General features: G+C 36.5%; 1 protein-coding gene across 7 annotated transcripts in view; it reads right to left on the reverse strand.

Annotated features, from left to right (window-relative positions):
* Positions 1–26505, reverse strand: part of lrp1bb (low density lipoprotein receptor-related protein 1Bb) — a 308534-nt gene that overhangs the window by 63182 nt on the left and 218847 nt on the right. For all 7 annotated transcript variants that reach the window (XM_016676720.1, XM_016676716.1, XM_016676718.1 and 4 more), the window contains 10 exons: positions 22062–22251; positions 17645–17849; positions 14536–14728; positions 12263–12388; positions 9867–9995; positions 9584–9703; positions 7714–7827; positions 7366–7515; positions 7039–7161; positions 1357–1476 (listed from right to left, as the gene is read on the reverse strand). In XM_016676720.1, the coding sequence (XP_016532206.1) occupies positions 1357–1476; positions 7039–7161; positions 7366–7515; positions 7714–7827; positions 9584–9703; positions 9867–9995; positions 12263–12388; positions 14536–14728; positions 17645–17849; positions 22062–22251 (1470 nt within the window). The remainder of the gene's footprint in view (positions 1–1356; positions 1477–7038; positions 7162–7365; positions 7516–7713; positions 7828–9583; positions 9704–9866; positions 9996–12262; positions 12389–14535; positions 14729–17644; positions 17850–22061; positions 22252–26505) is intronic.

Raw genomic sequence — 26505 nt, forward strand, 5'->3', positions numbered from 1 at the left:
AAACACCTATAGAAAGCTTAAAATTGTACAGAAGTTTTATTGCTTTACCTTAACCTTACACAAAAAAATAAAAAATAAAACAATAATAATCTCATAAAGTGAAGCTTTTATCTTAGAACATTTAGTGCATGTATGAAAATTCCCATTTAAGTCGTTTATAATACTCACAAGGTTTTATTTATTTAAACTTGCTATAGAGGGCTTTTTTCTGGCATTGCTCCCAAACAAGTTGTCATATAGATGAGGCGAATAGCTGTTAGGAAGATTTTGTGAGTCAAAGATCCAATAAATGCTATTTCCCACAGTGATTTTTGAAGATTTCTATGTAGTTTCTTGCCATCCAGATGAGTGGGTTAAAGAAATTGGCCTCTTTGTTATGTCATATTTATACAGTGGGGAAACAAAGAAATTGTGGATTACTACTAATGTAAACTTCAAAAACAAATGTGGCAATAGGATTATTTTTTTGGTTGAACTAATTGATAAATACACAGAGATTAACAATTGCAATTTTCTAAATTTAAATCATACTACTGCAATAACGCGTAATTTTAAGGCTTTTTAAATGTTTTTCAGTGAGAAGGAGGGGCATTGAACATGGTCAGCACTGCTTAACTTAATGGTGGTGTTGCTAAATTTTTTACCTTCCTTAAAAATAAAACTAGTTGCGTAAATTTGCAAAACAGATGATATACTAAATGTATTTTACTTACAGTATATCCTCCTATGAACCAACTGTAATTTTCTCGGTGCAGCAGTTCTTTGTTTAGTGCCAACAACATACTGACTGTGCTTTATGAATAATAATTATTTTGCGAATTCTGCGCATCAGCAATATTAACCCCTTTTTTCTTAGCACTGCCCTTAAAGGCAAATACTGACAGGGAGAAAAATTAGCTGCACTGAGAAACAAAGGTAAATACTGCAGTTCAATTAGGCATGTGTGCCTACAATGCCCATCATGCTTCTGACAAGAATTGTGCTTTTGGAGACCTCTGGACCATTTCATTAATATTTCCATGACACTCCATTACATTGAAATTACACCACCAGTGTTCGCAGTGGTTTCTGTCTCTTTATCATGGCTGGTTTTGTTTTATTGTAGAATTCATTACACATACATCTCATTTTCCCACTGAAATAGCTATGCCTCTTGGGTCTTGGTGATGAAAAATCTATTTGCCTCAGTGCTCACTCGAATTATCAGAAATGCCTGCGGTCTCATTTGTTGCCTCATTAAGGCCGTCTCATTTCCAGTTCTGCCTCTGGAATGCACGAAGCTGCAACAAGCAACATGGCAGATGTGACCTTTTATGTTAATAGCAGAGCCCTCATGACATCTGAAAGGGCACTAACCGCAGATCTGCACACTCTCGTCGAGTCCGTCCTCGCAGTCGTTCTCCCCATCGCACAGCCACTGTTTGGCAATGCACTTGTTCTTGGAGCAAGCGAACTGGTTCCACAGGCAGGATGAGTCTGCGGAAGGTAGTGGAAGAAAATTCAGCACCATAAATCAAAAGGAAAAGGAAACAAAAATAGAGGGAAAAATACTTTGGTCAAAACACAACAGGTGGGCTGGCTCTCATTTGCTGCTTAGTTTTATTGTTTGGCGCTAAAGATTTTCTTATTAAGTAGCAGCCATTATCTATAGAATTGCAAATGGAAGTTTTATTTCACCGTCTTCCAACTAAGAAATATTGGAGTTTATTGTGCTGGGAAAAGAAACAGTTAAAGTAGTGCCTTGAGTCTGCTAATTTTATCACACTGTAATAAAAAGCAAATTTGAAAATATTTTTTCCTGGAAAACTAAATTTCAGTGTTATTTTATTTCATAGAATTACATGTTGCTCCACACTGGTACAAATTGCTTTGTTTTGAAAGTGTGACATGTTTTTGTATTCAACCTTTTTACTCTGACTCCCTAAAGAAACTTCAGTTCAACCAAGTTGTTGTTTTAATAAGTGATAGGAAAAACAGAAAGAAAGTGAAAGAAGGTGTTCTGATCAGATGAGATCGATAGTTCAACTTCTGAACTATCTAAAAACTAACAATGCGCATCACTGTGAGAACACAGTTTTTACTGTGAAACATGGTGGTGGCATTTATGCTGTGGTGACTTTTTTCCTCTTGAAAACTGCTAATTGGAGATGTTTTGTGGAAAAAAAGGACAATTTTTCCATACATCCTGATAGAGATATACCACAAACAACTTGCAGTTGTCATTACCACAAAAGGTTACGATGTCAACCAATTCATACCGGAGGCTGAAGGGAAATATTATTTGCTCTTTAAAACCAAAGAATCAGATTTCTTTCACTACATAATTTCTTCCAATTTATCATGAAAATCCACTAAAATACCATGAAGTTATGAGAAAAGGTGGTAAAAGTTGAGGGGATTGAATACCCCTGTAAGGCACTGAAATTGAATAGTTCATCCACATCCGCGTTGGTTTAGTTGAATGTTCTCATTTATTTTTGACAGGGAGGAGCTGAATGTCGTCTAAGAGAACACTCTGCTGATTGCTGTATAATGGCCATTGTGTGAAACTTGGATATACGGTATTCATGAGCAGCGCTGAATTTGTGTCACCGAGCCTCGTACTTTCCCTGGGGAGTTGCTCTGTGGTCTCATTCTCTCAGATGTCAGGCTGGGCTAAGTCTGCCAAAGCTTTGATAAGATGTTGAGAGAAGGAAAGGGGGATGTGTGCTGCAGGTCAGACCACAGCACAGGGAATTATGGATCCAACTAAAGGTGGGGGGTAGCAGTGGAAGAAATAGCTCCCACTGAGTTGGTTTCCCCTCTGACAGACTTTATGCATCACTCTATCTTTACGTGCCCTCATACCAGGATGTCAGATACGGGTGGAGATAAACATTGAATTGCTAAATCTGGAAACTCAGATTATCCAGACATCCTGTGCATGAATCCAAATTTGCACTTCAAATGTGAACAGCTGCTTGAAGTGTACAACAAAATAGCAGGTCTAAAGCACACTAAATGCATCAAAGGAAGCCTTTCATGTCTCATTTTCAATAGTGAATTGCGAAGTAGAAAAGTGCATTATTCATTGTGAAGGGTAGAAATGATTATTTCGTCCAATCAGATGTGGAACTTGAAATCTCTGAAATGCAAAGACATTTCCCTCAAACCACAATGCTTTCGCAGTCATGTTATCTGTCACTCGGGCTTTTTATATGATAACTAAACCAGAGGAATAGTAATGTCAGTTTGTTGTGAAAAGAAAAGAACATCTTGGAGATGTGGGGCATAATCCACAACAGTCTTTATGAAAGCACAAACAGGCCAAAGAGACATTTCTTGATAAAAAATGAAAATTGTCTTTATATATTATGCTGCTTTATAGAACCAAGACTGACAATATTCAAAATAAGTCAGAATTTAAAAGGCATTAAACAAAAATGTTGTAAACTGCATTCCTTCTGTCTATTCTTTGCAGCTAAATATTAAAAAAAATAAATCTGTTCCTGTCATTTGAACAGATAGACAGAAATCAGACAGTCTTGAACTTTCTGTGGTGCCTTTTATTTGCCGTCAGACTAAAATTGTTGGTTTGCAGCTTCCATGCAATGTCTTTAGGTATATTTAAATCGGTTCATGTTGATGTCATGTTTTGGCTTTATTGACAACATTTACGTTTCTTTTTCTTCTGGAGTTGATATTTTGGATTCATACATTGGATGAAAAGTATGAATTAATCATAGATTTTCTCTATTTGGTCAGCGTAATACTTACAGGCTCAGTTATACACATATACCACCATAAATATTCAGCAAGTTTCACCCCAACCGCATGTTTTGTTTTGCTTTGCTTTTTTATATTGCCGTCAATACACTTCTGGGATAGTTTTTGGGTTTTTTTTCTCAGAAGGAGCAGAGCTCATTTTTCTGGCATGAAGAGGATTTTCTAGAAGCGTTTAATACACTTGAGGTCAGGGCAACACCAGAAGCTTAATGCTTTTTAGGTACATTCATTTGCAAGATGTACCTAAGCATCATAGCTATTTTTTATTATTTTGTTATCTGATGATGACAAGTTTTATCAGATGATTCAGGAAGAGGGACAAATGCATGTTCCCAAACTGGTTCAAAACTCAAACATTTATCTGGCATGACAAAAACAACTTCTTGTGATCAGAAAGTTCATCTATTTTACAACAAGCCAGGTAAGAAATATTGACAGATTTTACATTTCAAATCATTTTGGACATTTGACTGGTTGTCTTGCAAGCCACTACTTAAAATTAAACCAATGTTACATTAGCAAAAAGAGATATTTTATTAGATTCAATAGTCAAAATATATGGATTAAATTATATATTATGTTGTGCTGAAGTTGTATATTAAAAAGTGATGCAATACTCTTTCACTCTGCAGACCAGCAATATTCCTCACTGCTACTCCATAATGTCTTATATTTAAACTCAATAAACTCAAAGCGTAGGTCGTTTTTCTCTTTTTCAAAATGTGTGCATATGGATTAATAAATCAAATCCAATTACCTTGCAGACATGTGATGGTGATAGAGTTTAACAGCAACTCTGACCACCTACATCAAAGCACTAAGCTCATTTTGCTTTGATGCGAGACTTACCGCCGTGTGACTGAGTACGTGTGCAGATGCTTGTTGAGTTTTTTTGGGCTAAAATGATCAAGTGCCTTGACTTAATTATGCTTCCACTGTTTAATTGGAGAGATCCTGGCTTTGTCATAGCAGGTTCTACATACATTAGCATGCATGAAAGACGAAGCAGGAATGCTTGCCTGGGGTGCAGGAAGTAGTTGAGTGGCATTGTAAAGCCTAATTCTTTCACGTTTTCAGAGAACCTATATTTGCATGCGCAGTATAACTGCTTCATAGACTGATGGGTGGTTAATTAACTGTTATGCTGGATGTGTTGTACTTTAGAATTCAAAAAGAGAAGTCGGAAAATGTGTGTCATATCCAGGGTCAGAATTAGACTTTCAAACAAGCGCCAGTGCTCACTTAAAGACAAAAAACAAACATTGACAGAAGAAAATGACTGTTCTTTTTGTGATGGTCAAAGATGAAAACTCTTTATAATTATAATTTTCTTTGACAAATGGTATCAACTAACCAACACACATTTCTGGATCAGATGCGACAACACAGAAAAACCCAGACAAAATGTGATCAGGTGAGTTCATTTAGTGCTAAAACTGCCATTATATTGCTTTTTATGAATATCATACAAGTGCATTTGAATGGTAATGTAAAGAACTTAAAATATTGCCGTTTTAGCACACAATGACACTGTAAGGGTTCTTGTCAGTACCGTAACTACATTCCTTTAACTAGTCCACATTTTATCACACTATAAAGACAACTTCAGTGTGATTTATCAAAATTTTATGGAATTATATATCACTTTCCTCTAATAAATAAATCTCTGGAAAGTGTCCCTCACTTGTGGATTGAGCCCCAATTAACCACTGTTGAGGTAGAAGCCGTGTGAGTTACAGGGGTAAGGATACTTTTATTTGAGACACTCTACGGGTCGGGTCAGGATGACTGGGTCAGATTCTGATGCCGAGGAGATGTGGTATCACACAGTGCAGCTGCTGCCTGCACTGGAATACGGCAGTGTAGACAGCAAGGTCATTTGGCTGACAGCACACACACTGAAGCAGGGACAGCTCATGTGGACACACACACCATGGCTTACCCTTTCACATCAGACTCATGTACCAGGCAGTATGTAAAACCAATTGTTCATAATGGCATACATATAATCTTTTCATAATATGTAATTGCGTCAATCTACTTACGACAGGAACACTAGTTGTCATCTTATGAACTGACCTCCTGTTTACACATCACTGCATTGTATAAAACTGAGTCTGACTTTGAATTCATCGCCTTTTCTCCCTGGAACCGGCGTTTGAGTGTGTTCCCATGTCCTTATCTGCTTTGAATACAATGCTCAGGGAATAATCAGCTCACGTTCGCCTAAAACCAAAGCACAAAGTCACCCTGATACCTTCAAATCAAGTCCAGTTCAATAAAACTGCCTTTAAATGTCAAATGCAGAGTGTATAATTTAATTTCATAATAAATACAGTTTTAGGTGAATCTTTTAGATGTTTAACAGAGATTTTTCTCTACATCTGGCAACTGAGTAATTCCTCAATGGATGTTCAGTCGAAAGAAGCTATTGTTGAAAGAAAGTCCTGAGAAGTCCAGTGAGGAACTATTTGGAACAAGACTTGTGGAGGACGCTGCAAACATCGTCTGATAAGACTAAAATCAAACTAAAATCAAAGTTGGTCTGAACACAACTTCCCCACTGCAAAGATAAGATAAAAAAATGTTTACTGCCGTTGTATTATGTGAAGAAATATAACCAAATTGCTCTACTGACACATAAGGTGCAAAGAGAAATGCAGTATCAAATATGATGCAAAGAACAAAATAATAAAATACTGGCAGCATAATTCTGTGGAGATGCTTTTCTGAAGCTGGGAAAGAAAAGCTACGCCAAGTTAATGGGATGAAGGACGGAGCTAAATACAGCATAACATAAACTGAGCTTTTACTACTTTGTAAATTAAAGTATGCAAAAATGTAATTCTCAAGATGAACAAAACTGGTAGAGATAAAGCCTAAAAACTGGCAGCTGTAATTGTGAAGATTACTAGATAAAATAATTAATAAGAAGGACTGGAGGCTGTTGTACAAGGTATTTACTTAGAGGGTCATAATACATAAGCACGCTAAACTTTTCAACATTTCTTTGTAGAAAATTTAAATTATCACTTTCAACTTCATCACTTATGTGCTATTTGTGTTGGTCCATCATATCAAATTCTGGTTGCTGGTTGTTTGCAAAGCATTGCATATCTGGATACTTTGAAAATTCTAAATGTAATCCTAAAGACAGTCATGTTGCACTTCAACATAAAGCAACAAGTTAGTTAAAATAATACATATATTGTGAACATGAAGCATTTATAACACCACACTTTCATTTTTCAGACTTAAAGCATGTTGACTTACCACACTGGAATTCATCTGCTCCATCTTCACAGTCTTTTTGGCCGTCACACAGCCACACACTAGAAATGCAATTCCCACTCGGGCAAGCAAAGTGGCCCTCCTCGCACTTCTGCCCGTGGGAAACTGGGGCATACAACAAAATCAAGTCAATCCGCTGAGCTTTAGCAATGATTGAGGTCATTATCATCTCCCAAGTTCTCTCTGAATCCCTTGTTTCACTGCCATAATCATCTCCAAAAATGAGATGGAGTGTTTTCAAACTGACGCCGGCTTCCCTGACCTGCCTCTGATTTCACAGGGAAAAACGTGAGTCTTTGTGCAGCTCACCCAGGCAGTTGGTTTCATCTGCGTAGTCTCCGCAGTCATTTGCACCATCACAGGTCCATGACGGATGGATGCACAGCGAGGTGGAGTTGCAGCTGATGAAATCCTTTTCTTTCACCCCCAGCTTGTAAAAGTGAGAGCAATCGGTGTGGTCTGAATATAAAACACATCACTAGAATGACTGCCTTGTCACAATGCCACTGAGGTGGGAGGTGATCGTGAAGAGTGAAACACTGAATCTGGCCTATCTAAAGTTAAAATCACTGGATATTTGATTTGCTAGAAAAGCAGCTGCGTGTATGAGTATGCATTTTAATTTTGGCTGTGGTGAAAAAAAAAGGAACCACTTACTGCAGTTTTTTTCATCTGAGGCGTCGGCACAGTCAATGACCTGGTTACACCAAGCTGAGACGGATACGCAGCTCCCATCCTTGCAAGACATTTCAGATGAGCCACATGTGGTATCTGTTGGAGCAAACGAAGATTTGATATATATATATATATATATATATATATATATATATATATATATATATATATATATATAAAAACAGGACCTTTCCCATGTCATTTTCAAAACCACTCTTTCAAACCTGTAGTAAAAATTAGCAAGGTGCTCAGAAGAATGATCTTTTTTATGACTTCAGTGTTTGTGCAGCTGGACAGCTTTAATAGTAAATGTCAAATCATGTATGCTACTGCAGAAAAACACAGTAAAGAGATATCTACTCAGCAAAGAGATATCTACTCAGAAGCTTACACACACTTATGTCATAAATGATGCCTTCATTTTGCATTTCCAGTACTTCATTTTAACTGTTGGCTTTTGGGCGTGGAGGTTAAGATAAAACATATAAATATATACAGGGTTAAATATATGCACACATTCTTGCTAAAATCTGGATAACATGGCATTATGGTGGCCCCAGGGTTAGAGCATGTAACCCATGTAGTCAGGCCTCTTCCACACACAAGAACAGTTGCATGTGTGCATCTGTGTTCAGTCATGCATGCATGCACACAAAGAGGAGAACTTTTATATTTTTTCGTGTATTTATTGGTTATTTATTCTACATAATGTAGTTTTTTTTACCACCTTATTCTTTCACAAACCTGTCTAGACATCAGGCGTTAAAATATACACTAGCAGTAACACTGAGGTGAATTCTCTGCTGTGTGTGAAACACTAAAATGCAATGGTAACCTGAAAGTGCTCAACCTGAGCTGACTGCAGTTTGTCCTTTGACAAGCTACAACATTTTTCTCTTGATTCTCCTGGATGTTTTTCTCACTGTAAATCAGCCTGAAAAGAGATGAGTTCATGACATCTGACATTTTTTCTCCTGAGTGTGACAGTTCTTTTGATAGTCAAAGCTGTTTCCCATCTCAAACTAAATTGGCCACGATGGATAGAGGTTACAAATTTATGCATCAAGACACACATCCCTTACCAACCCCTCCTGCTCTCCCTGCTCATATGATGCTTTTTAATCTGTTTACAAATAATATTGATTCATAATGGGATTTATATATTTATATAATTTATATAATTGAGAAATCCAGAAAACAAAAGATTGAATGAGATTCCTGCACAGTAAAACTGCACATATGCTTCTAATTTGAAGTCCATAAAAAAAGTTAAATTTTATTTTTGTACATAAGTTCATAACAGCATAATTATGTATTCTGTTGGTCAGTAAAAAAAAAGGTTCTTGATGTACTAATGAAAAAACAAGAGGTTGGTAATGGACACAGCATACTGTGATAAACTCGCTACTAAAATCCCAGATTGCTCAATTGGACGATCCTCATTAATTATCAACCCACTGGTATCTCCTGGTGGGTTTAGTCAGCATGGCCAAAATCTCTAAGCTTGAATATTCTCCCACTCTCATCAATTACTGCATGAAAATAAACATAAATGGAAAAGGAAAAAAACAAAAAACAAAAAAAAACACACCTTCAAAGACATAGTCCCACCAGCAAAAAAAAATAAAAAAAAAATAAAAAAAACACCAAATATTGTTCAAGCAACTTCCAGGGGGCAGTGGTTGGGCGTCTCTTTTAATTTGTGCACTCCTTATGATCTTTGGGCTCATTAAGCAGCGAGGGCTTAGCACAGCGTGCGGTCTCGTGAGCTGTATTAACATAGGCACGAGTGTGACTAGAACCTGCCCTCAAAGGCAGGATAGAGCACGAGATCAAACAGCTGCAAACTCACTGCTACAGAAGGCTTCATCCGAGTTATCCCCACAGTCATCGATCCCATCACAGAAACGACCACTGGCCACACATCTCTGGTTGTAGCAGGGTCTAAAACCCCTCCGGCAGGTCCTGTTGTCTGAAGAACAATTTAATTCCTTTAAAATCATGTCCAAACTCAAGGCCTCATCTAGTGTTTTTATTTTATTTTTATTAAATCTGTCAGAATCCAAATTAACCTAAAGTGTTGTTGCTGGTTATCATCTATTTTCTTTTATATAGATTTGTTAAGTTTTTCTTACCACAGTATTGCATCTTCTCATCTGATTTATCTTTGCAGTGGGCCACGCCGTCGCAGGTTAGCTGATAGTCGATACACTCTCCATTTCCACACTCAAATTCAGTGTAAATGTTACATGATGAATTTTCTGCTGCAGAAAAGAAAATGGGGTGAAATAAAATGATAGTAAATTTTAGTGAGTGTCGATGTTACATTGCTAAGCAGTTATTTTAACAAATAAGATGCCATAATTGCCAACTTTGATGACATCTAATACTTAACACATCTAATACTAATACTGAAATTTGCAAAACCTCTTCATTGGTATGAATGCCATCTGTAACTTTAAATGATCTCTCAGAAATGTTCACTTTTGGAATGGAATGATAGTACACACAGAACTGTGATATTAAAAAAAAAAAAAAAGAAGATAATGTGTTTCTCTCCAATTCACACATGGAAAAAAAAAATCATAGCTAGACGTCAATAATATTGGGTTGAATAACCCTTAGGGAGTGACTGCAGCCATTAGCTAGCCTTCTTAATGACTCTGGCTGGAGATAAGACCATTGTTACTCAAAGACTGTGGATTCATGTTTGTGTCCCTATCAGAAACTGTTCATAAGCCTAATTTATAATTTTTCAAAAAAGGAGATATTGGTGCCCTTTTCCAGAAACCTTATGTTAGCTTCCTTTATTAATTTCAAAATCTTTTCTGAGCTTTGATGTTTATTTGATAATAACCCTGTTTTGATCATCCAGCAGCATCCAAACTTTAACCGAGTTGTCGATTTGAGGTGATACTGAAGAACCGGAAGGTAGTCCAGCTTCTTACTTATCCCATATACTTTATGCAATAGGTGTTTATCAGCTGAAACAGAACCTCACTGTGGATAATCATCTCAATCTTTTTCTTCTCTGACAAAGAATGTATTTTTCTCTAAACTAAATTTAGATTATCCATGTGGGCAGCAGCGACTCAGAGGTTGAAGTTGTTGATTTTGCAGCAGGTGTTCTTTCATGGTTGGCAAACTTTTTATTCCCGGTTTATGTTAAAATGGCCTTATTATGGAAAATGACACTTATTTTAGCATATTCCAGTTTATGAAAGTCTTGAGATTTGGTGATTCTTGGGTTGTCGTTAAGCAATGCAGCATGACTGAGGGTGACAGTTTGGGTCCGATGATAATACCTTGCACCAATCTGGGCATTTTAACAACACGAAGATCCCAAACACACATCAGTTACAATGGTTTTCCTAATCTTGTTTACAATACCTTTACACTAAACACAACTGCTTTAAATAAACGTCACCATTTCAGATAAGAACCGGTCAAAAATCGATCAAGAGTTAAGCTAGAAACTTGATGGTAGTTACACAAGAGTACAGTTTTCCTGTAACTTGCTAACAGACACTTTCCTAAACATTCTTAGAGGTTCATGTATATATTTGAGCCTTAACAAATATTTTTTGTGAACTACAGAAAAATAATAATAAATTAAAACTACTCCTACGTTTTTAAATTCACCAATTAATGAAGTTGTTTATTTTATAATCATTCCAAAGTTGAAAATAATAATAAAAAAAGTTAAATACTTCACTGAAAGACAAAAACTAATATGACACTGACACCTAAGGTGACAATTTGTTAACCACTGACTGGAATTTTAAATCTGTGCGATTTCAATACTATTCCATAAATATTCACAAATATATTAATGCAGATTTAGTTTGAATTCAGTCATTATATAAACATCTTAATTTCAACACTCAAATCATCAACAGACTTCAATCTGAACTTTTAAACTAAAAAAAAGGCAAAAAAAAAAAAAAAAACCCTCTTTGTTTTAATAATGCTTCAAGTCAGGCTGTATTTAAAAAAAAACTGCCTACCATCCACTGCCATGACATGTAAGCAAGCATCCAGCTCTGAGTCACACACCAAACTTTGCTTGTTTGAACAGCTCCTCCCACCATATGGCCCATCAGCATAATGACTTTCAAATTCAACTAGTGATGCCAATTAGAAAGCAAGGCATCACTTGTAGTGGTTTATAATTGGGAAGTGTAGAAACCATTTCACTCCTTTGAACAGTTTTATTCTGCATATTTTTTTTAACTCAGACAGCAACCTTGTTTATGCACAAATACTTATTGAGTTGCTAATTAAAAAAAAAACAAAAAACATTTTATTTAAAGTATTACAACCAACATCTGCTTGTTGGATTGTTAAATGAATACATAATTTCAGAGAACAAAATAAACAAATAAAAAAAATTAAGATATTTAAAAAATAAACTTACAGAGAACAAAAATCAAAGATATCCCTGAAATGTCTGGTATTTCTTTTATTGCCTGTGTTGGGTAAAGTGTAGCTCATTTTAAAAGGAATCAATGTGAAACTCCTGGTGACTTACACACACATCTGTTGTCATCCAGCAGCACACGCTCTCCACGGCAAGTGCAGTTGACCCTTCCATGAGCTGTCAGCAAACAGAGGTCACCGCAGCCTCCGTTCATGTGTCGGCATGGGGAGAGCTCACCTTCAGTAACATTCAAACACAGATAATTAGGCTTTAACAAAGAAAGAAAATTCAATCCAGGTAACTTTAATGCATTCAGGGTATTCTGGGGAAAACACAATATGTCACATTTGTGGGAGGAATTACAAGTGGTCTTTATATTTTATTTTTTATTATTTGCGCAATTAGGTTTGTTACTGAAAAAAAAAATAAAATCTGTCTGAACTTGGCTGTTAAATTACAAGAAATCAAGTTCATACAAACAATACCAGATAACATAAATCAGTATAAATATTTATTTAATAAAGCCAGACTAAAATAAATGAATAAACATTTTGTAACACTTTATCTCCACACCAAATTCAAAACCGCTGTTTGTCTGCTGTCACAGTTTCTTTTTGACACTTCAACGTGTTTTGAAGTATTCACAAATAAGTTTTAAAGCAAGAGCAAATATAAAGGAATCAAATGTTTTTTGGTTGTTTTTTTTTTTAGCTCTACATGCTATTAAATAATATGGTGGAATATGAAAAAACAACAACACAAGTTTCACATTTCACTAACAAAAAAGAAAACAAACAAAAAAAAAAACGCGTACCATTTTCTATCCGCTTTCCGATAATTCACTACTTCGTCTTGGTCCTTTACAAAAGTTCCTAATACAGTAAATTATTTTGATATTTGTGGATGTTTTCAGACCAAATATGAACATGTTCAAGGGGTGTTAACACATAAGTTACTCATCTTTTTATTATAGTGTTCCAGAGTGAAATTCACAATGTATTAAATTCCCTTTATTAAAAAATGTTGGTGCATATATCATGGATAACATGAAGGCAAAGCATAAACCTATTTTTGTGCTTTTACTTTAAAACAGTTGTTGAAAAAAATTCCCTGTTAATTTCTAGAGGAAAAATGTAAGAAATATTTAAGCAAAAGATACATTTTTTATCAGAGTTATTTAGAGACTTTTGAGTGTTGTTTTCAAAAACGAATAAAGACATCAATCCGATCTGCAGCTCAGGTAATTTTATGAACAGTACTTATATTCAGGATATTCGTGACAATAATAATAATAAAAAAAAAAAAAATAGAGTGTAACAACGTAAAGACAGGAAGGGATAAACTAATATTCCGAGCCAACATTTCCGTTCACTGCACATGAAATTGCAAACTTGCAGCTGGCTCATTCAGGTCACAGGATGCAATAATTTTCCATAACCAGATAAACAAGGAAATGAGCTGCTCTCGCCATCCGATCCGAAGCCAGTGGGATGTGCTTAAGCTCACCTTCTATGTCCTACTTGGAAATTAAACTTTCTACGACACTTAAGAGACTCCCTCTACAACATAAGCTACTGTTTTATTAATTACCACTGAGGTTTAAGTTTCTCGCCATTCTAAATACGACTACTTTCATTTATCAACTCGGCGTCTTTGGCTTCAAATTAATATGTTTTTTAAAGTAAGCTCCAACTGGGTGATAACTAACAGCTATATCTGGTATTGTTGATTACTAATATGGATGTGGCCTTGAATAATTTAAATTACTTCTTCAAGTGATGTTCAAACTAAGAAATCACAACTTGGTAGTAAAGAAAAATATCCAAATCTCTAAAAAGATAGAGATGTGCAAATTGATATCAAGCGATCTCACCCATGCCTCTTGCTTCAAGAGTGCTCATATCTACATAATATGAAGTGTATATAAGTTCATGAAAATATCACAGTTGTTGGTTAATTCTTAGACAAAACCAAAAATGTATGCATTCAGTTCAACATACATCAGTATGGAGAACATAACTAATAGTTGTGATATCAAGAGACTCTACCACATGAGATGTGCATCTCAGCAACTCCTCCAGAGTTGCAAAGAACATCCTGGTCGCCTTTCTGATACACTGAAGGTTTACAGTTATGCCAGCACCTTTCAGTTTTCATATGATGGGTTCAAAAGTGCCGTGTTAAATGTTCAAAGTTTGGGAAACTGTTTTACAAATTGACCCTACTCTGAAATTCTCTGCATGTTGTTTGTTCACAAATGTCCTCTGGTCTGAGGCCAGAGGCTAAAATAGATCAAATGTTGTGGTGTTAATGTGACAAAAGGCAAATAAATTCAATAGGTATATCTTTTCAAGGTGCAACAGTAGATTGGTTCTTGTACTTACAGTTATTGGTATCCTTTGCCACAGCTATTATTCCCATTGGCTGATGGGGTATATCTGCTCGAAGCACCTTGGTGTCAGCACCAGTGTACTTATTTGATCGTAGGACAGCTCGACGGGCCCAGTCAGACCAGTAAATAAAATCTGCATAGATGGCCAGCCCATAGAAGTTTCCGGGTCCTGATTTAAGTATGACCTAGAAAAAAAAAAAATCATATAGAGCAGGGAGCTGCTGTTAGGTCACAGGGTGAATTATGTAATATTCCCTTCACAGAAATATATTTCCAAAGCAAAACTGTACAGGACACAGACAATCTGTCTGTAACCCCTGGAAAAATGGGAAAAAATATTGTGTCTATTCATTAATCAACAAATCAACCCCTGTTGCCAGCTTCACTGCTTAACCCAGATGTTGGGGGAGTAAATGACAGTGCCATTGGCAGCGAGGCAAGAATCCATCAGACGCCTCCTTCTGGGACTCCCCCCCGGCTTGTATAGAGGATCATGGACTCCAACAGCTTGGTAGCCTCAGCCATTAGTGGGACAGGCTTGTAAGCGACAACACATTAGCCCTGTGCCATACTGGGATTAATAGGACAGGTGTTGATTAAAGGAGCCCAGCGTGTGGAAGCAACAACTGGCCACGACGCGACTGAGAAACGGTGAAGAACAGAGAAATAAACGACAGATGGCATGGGGAAGAACATATTGATAGGAAATTAGATTTGGGAGATGTTCGGTTTAAAGGCAGCAACTCATTAGTTTTGTGCAGAACTCATGTTTTGAGTAAATTAGTAACCAGTCTGTCTCTATTCAAAAGTATCCAGATATGATTGTAGAAATTACTGGTAGTTTATGATGCAGCAGGGAAAATAAATATGAGCACATCAATGATTTCCTCAATTTCTAATGGGCTATTGTCATGAAATTCACACCAGATGTCACCAGAATGATCCTTGGCTGCTGAACAACTCTGTTGATTATTCTTTTGACGCATTGTCAGAAATCTTGCATGGCTGATTAATGGTGTCATGATGTTTTTTCTTCTTCTTCTTCTTCCAGAATGTGACCCCGTACCTCGAGAGTGAAAATTCTCAAACCCAATTGGAGGTCACTGGATCAATCAGACGTCAGGAAATGGATTCTGTAACCAGTGCCACTTTGCACTCAGCTGGAACCTGCTTCAGCGCTACTGGTCATAACTTGAAGAGCCACATCATCACTACCTTGGGATTCAGAAACCTTAAGTCATCAGCTATAGGGCTAACCCACTTGGTATTAACGATACATAAAAGGAGCAGGACTGCCTGAAAGATTTCAGTTATTTTCTTGGCTTTTGATTCCTTTTTGCATCTCCTTTTTCATGCGTTCAGTAACTACTTCCTTCATTACACTTTATAATACATAACATAAAATTTGGACACATTTTTATGACTTCCTTTTTTCTGATTTTACTTTTTATATGACTCTGATGGACTGTCAAAGCCCCATCAGAGACATTTTACTGAAGAAAAGTGCTTGATATTTGTTTGTTGTGGAAAGTGTTAATTCATTACATTTAAAACCAACATTAAGTAATGCAAGTGAGGCTTTATGCATACTAAACTTAACAGTTTGATATCTTTCAGTTTTGTAGTAGTTTGCATGATGGTGAAAAATCACAGCTTCTTAGCTAAACTTGCTGACCCTCATGCTGCCATCGATAATGCCGTCGTCACTCTAAATATGACACTGAGGTGAGAATTATGCAAACGCTCGACGCCCCCAAGCTCCCTGTCAGTTAAGAGGAGAAGCTGTGCCCTGAAAGACAAAATTGCTACTAAAGTTTACACTAATATGACTCATTACAAAAAGTCTTTTATCATGGTTGTTCTTTGCCTTAGTCTGTTCTAATTCTTAATTGAAATCCTGTGGTTGCTGGCATTTCTTGGTAATTTGAACACATCTTTTGTCACATGAAATTAAACAATATTCTTTAAAGTGACAACCTGCCTTAAGCTTTCACAGTAAGTAACTTGTCTGCAGCGGATGCTTTGTCTTTACTATAGTTTGGTTTGAGGATGGTGTTAACAGCTAGCTATCTCTGTTCAATTTACACATTTTAATTGGAAAGGAAATGCTGCACCCAGAGCAGTCTTGCTGCAAAGCTTTCATTAGCAGCACAAAGCTGCTGCAGGTTCAGGTGGGGTCTCAAAGGTGAAGACTTTGTGAGCCTTGTGACCCAGCTCATCACACATATGGGTAACTAATTGAGATGGGCCAAACTGCTGGGCCGCGTGAGTCATGTCAAGCAAAAACTAGATTCTCCAGCATGAAAAGGTCATCCTGTACTGTAATCCTCTGCATACCCAGGACACAGCTGTTGGGATGTCATACATTATGCATCAAACTTTTATGGACAAAACTTGATCTCCCCCTTCCTGGGTTTTATTTACTTTACCAAGAACGGACTTTTGTGATTAAGGAAACCATCTGTGCCCTCAGAGAAGAAATAGGACAACTTCAAGAGGTATTTCAAATCCCATCTGCTGTGTGGAGGATCTTGTTCCAGGAACGTAACTGCACACAAGTTTCTTTTTAATGCAAGAAAACAAAAACAATTTACTATGCTCATTTCTCCAAGTGTAGTTGAAAGTTAAAATGCATAAATACATTAGAAGCAATGGCAATTATCACCAATTTTAACAAATAGAGATGCATGTGTGTCATGTAAAGACTTTTGCTCCTCTTTTGTTTCATAGAAAAACTATCGCAGAAATGTTGTGTTATGACCCAATCATGACTGGGATTTCTCAAAAGTCAAAGGCAACTTGGAACTATAACATACCTTTAGCAAAACGTATAAGAGTAGGAAAGCAGCAGGGCTTGTGAATTTAATTTTAAATAGGCTTAACCTTTTGTGATCTAGCTCATTGTTATGTGAGGCCTTACACTGTCAGGTACGATGAGTATAAAACAATCTAAAATAGTGTGACTTTTTCAAAATATGTTTCTTAAATCTTGGGAATTCAGGACATCACACAGAAATGCAAAACTAAACAATTAAAGTGAGAAATATTCTTTTAGCACAACAGCCACAATTTGTTGCATTTTCTTTTGTTTTCCTACTTACATATCGACTGGAGCCGTCGTAGTCACACCTCTCAATCTTGCCAAGGCTTCCATCTGAGAAGTAGAGCTTTTCTGCTTTGTGGTCAATTGTCAGTCCATTTGGTGTCAGGATGTCAGAGCTGATTATAATCCTGATGTTCTTGCCAGCCAACGTGGATCTCATTATGCTGGGCCTCTGCTCATTCCAGTTGGTCCAAAACATCAAGCTAAGCATGCAAAATGGACAGTAAAGGTCAGCTTTACAAAGTACACAGTGCAAAACCTATTTTCAAACTTTACATCCTATTATTTCAGAGAAACATTTCTTGTAGTCATCTATCAGTCCCATCGGTCTGAGGAAGGTTTGCTCTGCTCCTGATTTTCGGCAGAGAGCTGTTGGAAGGGTTTGTTGATTGCACAGCCTGTTTCATGTCACCCCACAGCATTACAATTAGATTACAATCTGGGTTTTAACCTGCCAAACACCCCCAGACCTTTGAAACTTCCAACTCTATGCTTCACAGTTTAATGGATGTTCTCTTTCGTGGAATGCAATATTTTGTTATGCCAAATGTCACTTACTAGGCTCATGTGTCCAAAAATACTATTACAAACATCTTGATATTTGCTACATTTTATCTGGCAAACTTTAGTCTGACTTTCAGGTTTTTTTTGGTAAAGTGTTCTTGTTGCACATCTCCTAATAAAGTTAAACGTTTTTCAGCGTCTTTTTGATTGTGCAGGCAAACACTTTCAAATCATCATTAGAAAGAGCCTGCTGCCATGACAACATTGACAGGCTTTGAGATTTCTTTTAGCAGGTGCTGGTATGTCTGTGGTCTGAACTTCCTTGGATTATAATCCTGATCCAATAAATCCGGGCATGTTAGCAATTTAAATGTTATCCAATTGCAAAGTATTTTCTGTTCAGAAAAATGGCTGATTTCAAATTTGTTTGAGGTCTCATTATCCCTTTTCAGACTCATAAGTTGCCAGAATCTTTCTAAAGGCTGGAGATGGCGCCCATGCATTTCAACAGTCAAGAAAACACCAAACTAAAATGCTAATTTTCCATATACCCCCATAAGCAGTAGAAACTGATTACAAGCTTAGATTAAGGCAGTTATTTTTGTTAGGTATCACAATCCTCTTATAGCTGAAAAGATATTGTTCCTTAATTTTCACTCTGTAAAAATGATAAAAAGTTTAGCTCTGGCTCAAATAAATAAGATGGATTAGCATCGCACCTTAAATGATAAAAGTCAACTATGCAAATCCACATGTGGAAACAGATAAGAGCAGCATATGAATACATTTTAAAAAGTCATACCATCAGTTGTATGTGACTTGCACTAGGAATGGACAACACAAGTTAGACAGAGGCTGTGTTGTTCAGTAAACAACAAGCAGGATCTCCTTTGACATCTTTTAAAAGAAAAACCTTATCTTAATCCTGGCCTCCCACTTCAAAACTTAATGAAGTCATAGAAGTCCACTCTACTACACTGATAAAAATTCAGGTCAGAAGTCACAACCAGAGTCTACTAATTAATCATTGAGCTTAAATTTTAATTATCAGACTGTGATTCGAGAGCAGGATAGATATGCTGCCAAACTGCCAACCAAGGAGAGACTGGGGTCAAGAAATTAATTTAGTTAGTGTAGCAAGAGTTAGAGGACACTCAGTCTTTTCTGACTGCTCTCAATATCTTTCAATATATTTATAAAAAGAGAATTTGAAAGCAAAATCATGCAAAAACGTTCATTTTTTTTTAGCTGGTTTAAATTTTTCAAAACTGCTGAAAACATGCAGAATTCAACACATAAAAACTGTTATTTAAAAATTGTACCATGAATGCCTGATTATGTGTTTTACAAAATAGAGAATCAAGGACAAAAAAAGGTAGGGAAGATAAACTAAAAATAACAAACTTTTCAATATTTACGTCAACACACTAGGGATTAGGACTATCATTCGTGGTTTTGAAAGCAAATTTGAGAAAATGCAAAGTTCAAATTTCAAATGATTAATCTGTTTAGCAAAAAAGGAACCAGCCTGGCCCTACATGAATAAGCAAGTGTCTTTTTCTAATTTATGAGTTAGCTGTGATTAACCATATTTTTGGAAAGCTAAGTTAATTTTCATTATCAACATGCAGGCACGACTGCTATCAAAATTGTAGACACAAGAAATAACTTAAACAGAACCATTTGGGCAACATATAGTCAGCTCAAATATCTAAAAACAGTAACACACCAAACCACAAGGATATGCAAGACAAACCAAAATCCCTGACATCAGTTTGAAAAGGTTTACAGAGTCATTTGTAAGATTTGAGGACTGGAGGAAACCACAGTGATAGCCATGACCCACAAAAAAATAAAAAAAATAAAAAAAAAACCTTAAAACAGGGGTCAACTTCAAGAGCAAATCAAGGACTCATCCAGGAGGTCACAAAAGAAGCAAGAACAACATCCTAAGTACTCCAAGCATCACTTGTCTCAGTTAAAGTCAATGTTTACTAGTGCGGTTCAATAACAGGAAAGAGACTGGACAATAATTGCATTCAAAGCAGAGTTTCAAGGTGAAGACCCCTGCTGATCTAAAGGAACACAAAGTCTCTTTTCACCTCATCCAATAAATGTCTTTTGAGAAACTTGCCACATTGATGAAAACATTGATCCATTCTGCCGATTTAAGTTTGAACTTAAATGCAATAGAGAATCTGGCATGATTTGGCAAGCCCTTCATGATCAAAACCCTCCAATGTTGCAAAATTAAAATGATTCCACAAAGAAGGGGGCAGATGTCCTACAGAGGGATGTAAAAGAATCACTGCTAGTTGTTACTAAAGCTTGATGGTAGTTTTTGCTGACAAAAACCATATAGATTTGAGGGCACTTACTTTTATCACATGGAGTCAGGCTGCGTTGAATGTTTTCATTTTTATTAAGTCTTTCAAAAATGGCATTTTTAATTTACTGAGTTGTAAAAAAAAAGGGATACCAATTTGTTAGTGGGGAGATTTTCTCCGTTGCCTTGTTCTTTTGGCTGTCAACAAAAAACAAAAAAAAACAACAACTAACCTTTAACAAAGAATCTCCTATGTCTTCTTTTTCTTTTGGCCTAATATTATGTCACAACCTATCTAAACTGGATATGTTGTTACATTTCACAAGTTGATAACCTTTTTTCTCACCTATTGTGGGTGTATGCTTAGAGATTTAACCTAAAGAATGGTAACAGGGACGGTGTTTCTATTACCGAGCAGGTAGCTCCTCTGCAGCAGATACAGACTGCATGCCACCTGCACATGTTTGAATGCTCTGTGAAGCATAACTATAACAGCACTGTGGCTCCTGCTGCCTGATGAGGTCTGGGTTGTCTGCAGCAGGATATCTAATATTTAGCTTTATTTAGTCCAATTCACAGGTATAGGAATTAAGTAATCCTACAGCACTTCCATGTATTTCAGATTCAGTTCTGTTACGTTTAATCTACTTGTCTGCATATCTGACTAATGCCTGGTTTTATGTTGGTATACGAGATAAGTCAGACTGATCCAGCACAAAGGTGAAAACAGTGAGTACAATACAGCAATAAATTTAAGATATAATTTTAAGCATGTTAGTTTACAGAAAAGCCAAAAGGAAATTAATAGACTCATCAAAATTGTCAAATTGAACAGAGCAATCAAATTTATCTTGACCAAAATCAGTTAAAAAAATAACATAACTTTGTTCTCCTACTATTTAAAGAATGATGACACAAATGTGTAAAGAAATGCCAAAAATCCAAAATTACTGTCATAATTTTTAAGAACAGTGTTTATCTTTATGTAAGACTTTATTAAACAAGAACAAATATATATAATGAAATGATTTCTGAATGCAATCCAGGTTTTATGATGATTAATTTGCAGATTAATTTTTAACTAGCGGTTTTAGACTGCAAATCTGATTCATAATAGAGGAGCGGTGTATCAGTTTTACATTCTTAGTAGATCGAAGGTTAACAGCATGGACAGTATGCACTTAATATCTCAATTGCTTTTATTCCTCCTTAGCGAGCAGCACGCAATCGGAGGATATGAGAGCTTTACTCAGAGCAAATCGTGGCATAATATCAACAACACAAGTTTATGAATGGACTTATAAAGGAGCACAAGCAATGTCCTACAGCTGACAGAACACTAAAATAAAATTTTAAAGAGAAACAATGCTGTCTGCTAATGTTTGGGCAATTAAGGCAGTTTTCTATTTCTAATCTTACTTTGAATAAATACACTGTAATTAGGCCATGTCAGTTTTCAACATGTGTATTTTAAATACAGTTATGCTATTTGTGAATAAAGTGCACATACTCTCCATGTATCTAGACAGTATTGTAATTTGATAACCAATGTAAGAGATGTATTTTGAGACAGACGAGTTACAACCTCTGACACTCATCCAGGGCCAGTACGTGCGGGTGGTCTTCCTCTGAAAGAGTGACCACAGCCTGCCTGGAAAAGGCACCGACTCGGTTCTGGTCCACGGTTTGTCTGGAGATGGTAGATGTAGTGGAACTGGTCCAGTACAAGGTGTCCCAAGCTCGGTGATAAGCCAGACCCTCCACTGAACCCACATCTAAGAAAACAAAAAATAATAATAATAAAAAAAGAAAGATACAGTTCAGATAAGTGAAATAATCTGAAACCATAAGTCACAGCTATAGCAGTATTTTGGGCATGAATCCTGCTTTATTAAAGAAAAGTAGGTACATTTTTATTACTTTGCCAACTGAAATGTGTATTCCATTCCATTCGTAATGATAAGAGATAGAATGCTGGTATGAGTGAAAACTGTCACTATGACGACATATACTTCGTGTTTTTCCACTGCTTTATCTTTGTTTGAGAAAAAATCCTATAAGCATGACTTTGTAACTTTAAGCCATCTGGAAAAGAGAAGGGCTTGTATTTTTGGAAAGCTACCACATTATTTGCTTCGCCCAAGTCTTCGTTGCAATCTGCAATATGGCCAATAGATATTGCTACTCTGCATCCTGTCCTTCTAAAATTTTAACATAGTGCTATGGCACTTTGTGTTATTATCAAAATATGCTGCTTTCTGTCACTTACACTTAGATCTCAAAAATTTCAAATTAAGGCCTGTCCATGCAGATTCAAAAAAAAAAAAAAAAACTGTTTGCATGCAACAGATGGCAAGCTCTTTTCATGTTAGACGTGGGATTGTGTTTCTTGGTGATTGACAGAGAAATTACTTCACGGCTCAGTACACTGGACAGACAGCCATTTGTTGACGCCACAGCCACTGAGGAACTGAGTGTGTTTTCATCGCAAACCAATTTCCTAAACACAACATAAGATAAGGATTTTGCAGCACTCTCACTTTATTGCATGGAGGTGAATGACACTGACGGAACCCTCCGTCAGAAACACTATCAGATAATTTGGTCATATCAATATCTAATTACCCACAGTAGTCTGCTTGTGTGGACACGGCTTAAAAATGCCAATTTAATGTTACTTTTGCTTATTATGCACTGCAAAATGACAACTAAAATGATCAATTAACTAATTAATTGTGCATCAACTTGTGTGATTACATCTATAAAAGCAGGCATTTTGGCAGTTTGCTTGTTTAGAATATACAGATGTATATAAACACAATGTCAAGGTGACGACAACAACTGCCTGAGTCAAGCTATGGCAGCTGCCCATTTATTTGGGAAGGTTTATAAAGCTATTTGAAACTGAAGTCCATCCTTCTCCAAATTGACCCCAATGTGATTCTGTGTTCAGAGAAAAAGAAAACAAGAGCTACATTTCATGCTTGACAGGCCTCAGCTAGCATGTGAAGTGGTAATGCTGAAAGCAGTAAAATTAGACAAAGACAGAATTGTTCCTTGTTTGGAAGTTTTAGGCCAAGAAAGTGTTTTCTCTCAGTGAGGCAGCAAGGCTTGGTGTTGCATTATTCACACGAAAGAACTGGAATACATCTTCAACAATGTCCTTAGGACAAATAGGACAAAAGAATAGATGGTTTGCCATGATGCACAGCAGGAAACGTGAATAAAACCAAACACAACCTATCAGTACAAACACCTCATATGTGTTGTCAAGGACCATGGTGGAATAAAGATGATTTGGGCTTGTTTGTTTTAAGCCACAGAACCAGTTGGTCACTCAACACAAAGACAACTCCCAAAAAAGTTATGAACATCTCAGTAAATTCTCAGTGTGAGTTTTTGCAATGCTCAGAAAACTGCAAAAAACAGTCAGTGAGTTAAATGCTAAAGTTGAGGAACCTTGATGAAGTCTGAACAAAATGGCTTGTTTGGAAGGGTTGCCAGAAGAAAGGCTTTTCTTTAGCAAAAACAAGCGAAAAAAACACACACACACACACACACACACAAAAGAAGCACAAGAACATCAAAGTTGATATTTGGCCATGATGCTCGGTGTGATGTCTGACAAAAACAGACAAAGTCAGCATGTCAACACAAACACTTCAAACTAGCTGCAAAGCGTAGAGACTTATTCTTTAGCTTTCTATTCCCTTTCTATAAGGTCTTACAGAAAATGACAACTTAGAATTACTGCTGTCAAATATAAACCTGTTACACCATTGGGTGTTATAGGTTGACTTATGGCTATATTGACATTAACACAAAGTCAGAATCTATCTTTGTTTTATTTGGTTACACAGTTATTAAATATGTTTAACACAGGACTAAAAAAAAAAAACAAAATAGAGAAATAACAAAAAGTCCTTTGTTTTTTGAATAGAAATGAATGAATGTTAATTTCAACAAATCAGCTCAAATAATAAAGGTGATACCAATACATGCTACTCTAGAAAAGTGTGAAGCTTTAAATATGACTTTACCTAATCATGGGCAGTCAACTCTAAGTTGCTTTATTTTAGGCTTTCAGAGCATGCACTGTATTATACTAAAATGCAAATATTTGTGTTTGTTTATATGCAAAGTCAAGCTGTGACATCTATGCCAGTTATATGATTAAATTAATGTGTTTTTCTATGGATGGAAAGCTAATTTACTTTGTGTCAGTTATTGAAGTTAGGAGGATTTCAAAATAGTTGTAGGTGAATTAAATATTAACACAAATTTTGTGTGGCATTAAAGTGCAACATATAGCAAACCTGATCTATCCTCTTCCTTGTTTTTGCACACTAGTTTTTCTAAACTCATAAACCTCCTCTAAAATACTTAAGACTATGCCTGAGTCAGCTGACAACTAATTAATAGTTTGCAATAAAAGCTGTCTGGCAGCTTGGAGTTGCTCACAAATTGTTGGCCACGCGAGGGAGTAATTAATGGGGGACAGAGTTTAATTAGGGAAATATGGATGATTAACATCTTCACCTTTCCTCAATAATGGGATTCAGTAAAAAAATAACAAAAGGCCTAATTTTACACACAGTTCAGTGTTTGATGCTGCCTTAAAGTGCCCTAATGCTTCTAATTCTGCTTTGAACCAACACTAAATACAAAACCGGGGACAGTCACAATGTCCAGAAGCTAATCTTTGCATTATGGCTGCATACAGCGTGAATATGTGAAAGTGTTGTTGACTGAAAAACTCAAACGGTGCTTCAGCAAAATTTTTGGACCTCTTTCATTCTGCATTTCACAAGTGGCAAGGCGTGAAGGACACTAACACTCCTGACAGATGGTTCTTGATAATGCCTGTTCATTTCAAGAAGATAAATAAATAACCAGAAAGCTCCCTCAGCAGGAGCGTGGGAGATGGGATGGGGGATGGGTGAGAATGGATCAGTAACACTCTGCTAGTCTGCCTGTGTAAGAAGAGGATGGGAAGGTGCTGAGCTCTGCTCCCTGTGGAAACTTTGCAGAATGGCAGAGAATGCAAGCTGTGGAGAACAGACACTTCAGATGTTTATCTCACTCCAACCATGCTCATCAAGATGGGATTGGCTGACATTTGGTGATTAATAAATGGAGATGGACCCTTGTTTAATTGGTAGCAGTGAACCAGGAGGAAGCTTAGAAACGCATAGAGAATAGTCTTGAAATTAACGGCTTTTTTTTTAAAGAGTACACTCCCTTGTGACATTGACCCAAACAGAATGCAATTGATTCTGTGTTGATAGCAACACAACTTATTTAATCAAAAATAAAATAAACATTTTACCTTGTGGAAAGTCATAACAATGCAGAAACATGGATGCTCAGGATGCTAACCTGAGTGCTCAGGGTTCATTTAGATATCTCCTAATGGTGACACCATTTATACAGTATCAACCTGCACTTATAGGCACTGGTGGAATGAAGAACTGTAAAATAAATACATTTTCAATTCTCAAGCATAATCCCACACTGATTTTTTTATTTGTTTTTAAAGTCAGGCTTTAATTTGAGTACATTAATTTTCCTTTCAATACTTGTCGGGATCTAAATTATGTCATAATCAAACTTTGTATAAAACGATGGCAAATGTGCATAAAGGCCGTGTGGATCAGTGATCATTGAGTCTCATAGGTATTATCTCATTAGTCCAAAACACACAGTTTCAGTTAAGACTCAGCAGACACGTTCATGTTTGGGTGGGTAAGACGGAAAAGGTTGTTTCCTTTCCAGCAGTATTAACAATCAGCAAAGAGCGACATTAAGATATCGCTCTTTTCTACAGTTTCTAATGCCTGTTCTTGAAGATTTGGCACCACCTTAACCGTGCTGCAGACTGTTTGTGGAGGCAATAGCCTGAGTCCACATCCAGCAAAGTATTTAGTGATAAATAGGCCTCTTATACTTCGTCATATTTATATTCTATTGATACCAAAAGTTATGGCTGCTACTTAGAAGTCTGTAGAAACTCTGATCAACTTAAAAAA

This window comes from Poecilia formosa, unplaced genomic scaffold (assembly GCF_000485575.1).
Source record: "Poecilia formosa unplaced genomic scaffold, Poecilia_formosa-5.1.2 Scaffold140, whole genome shotgun sequence".
In the NCBI taxonomy this organism is placed as follows: Eukaryota; Metazoa; Chordata; class Actinopteri; order Cyprinodontiformes; family Poeciliidae; genus Poecilia; species Poecilia formosa.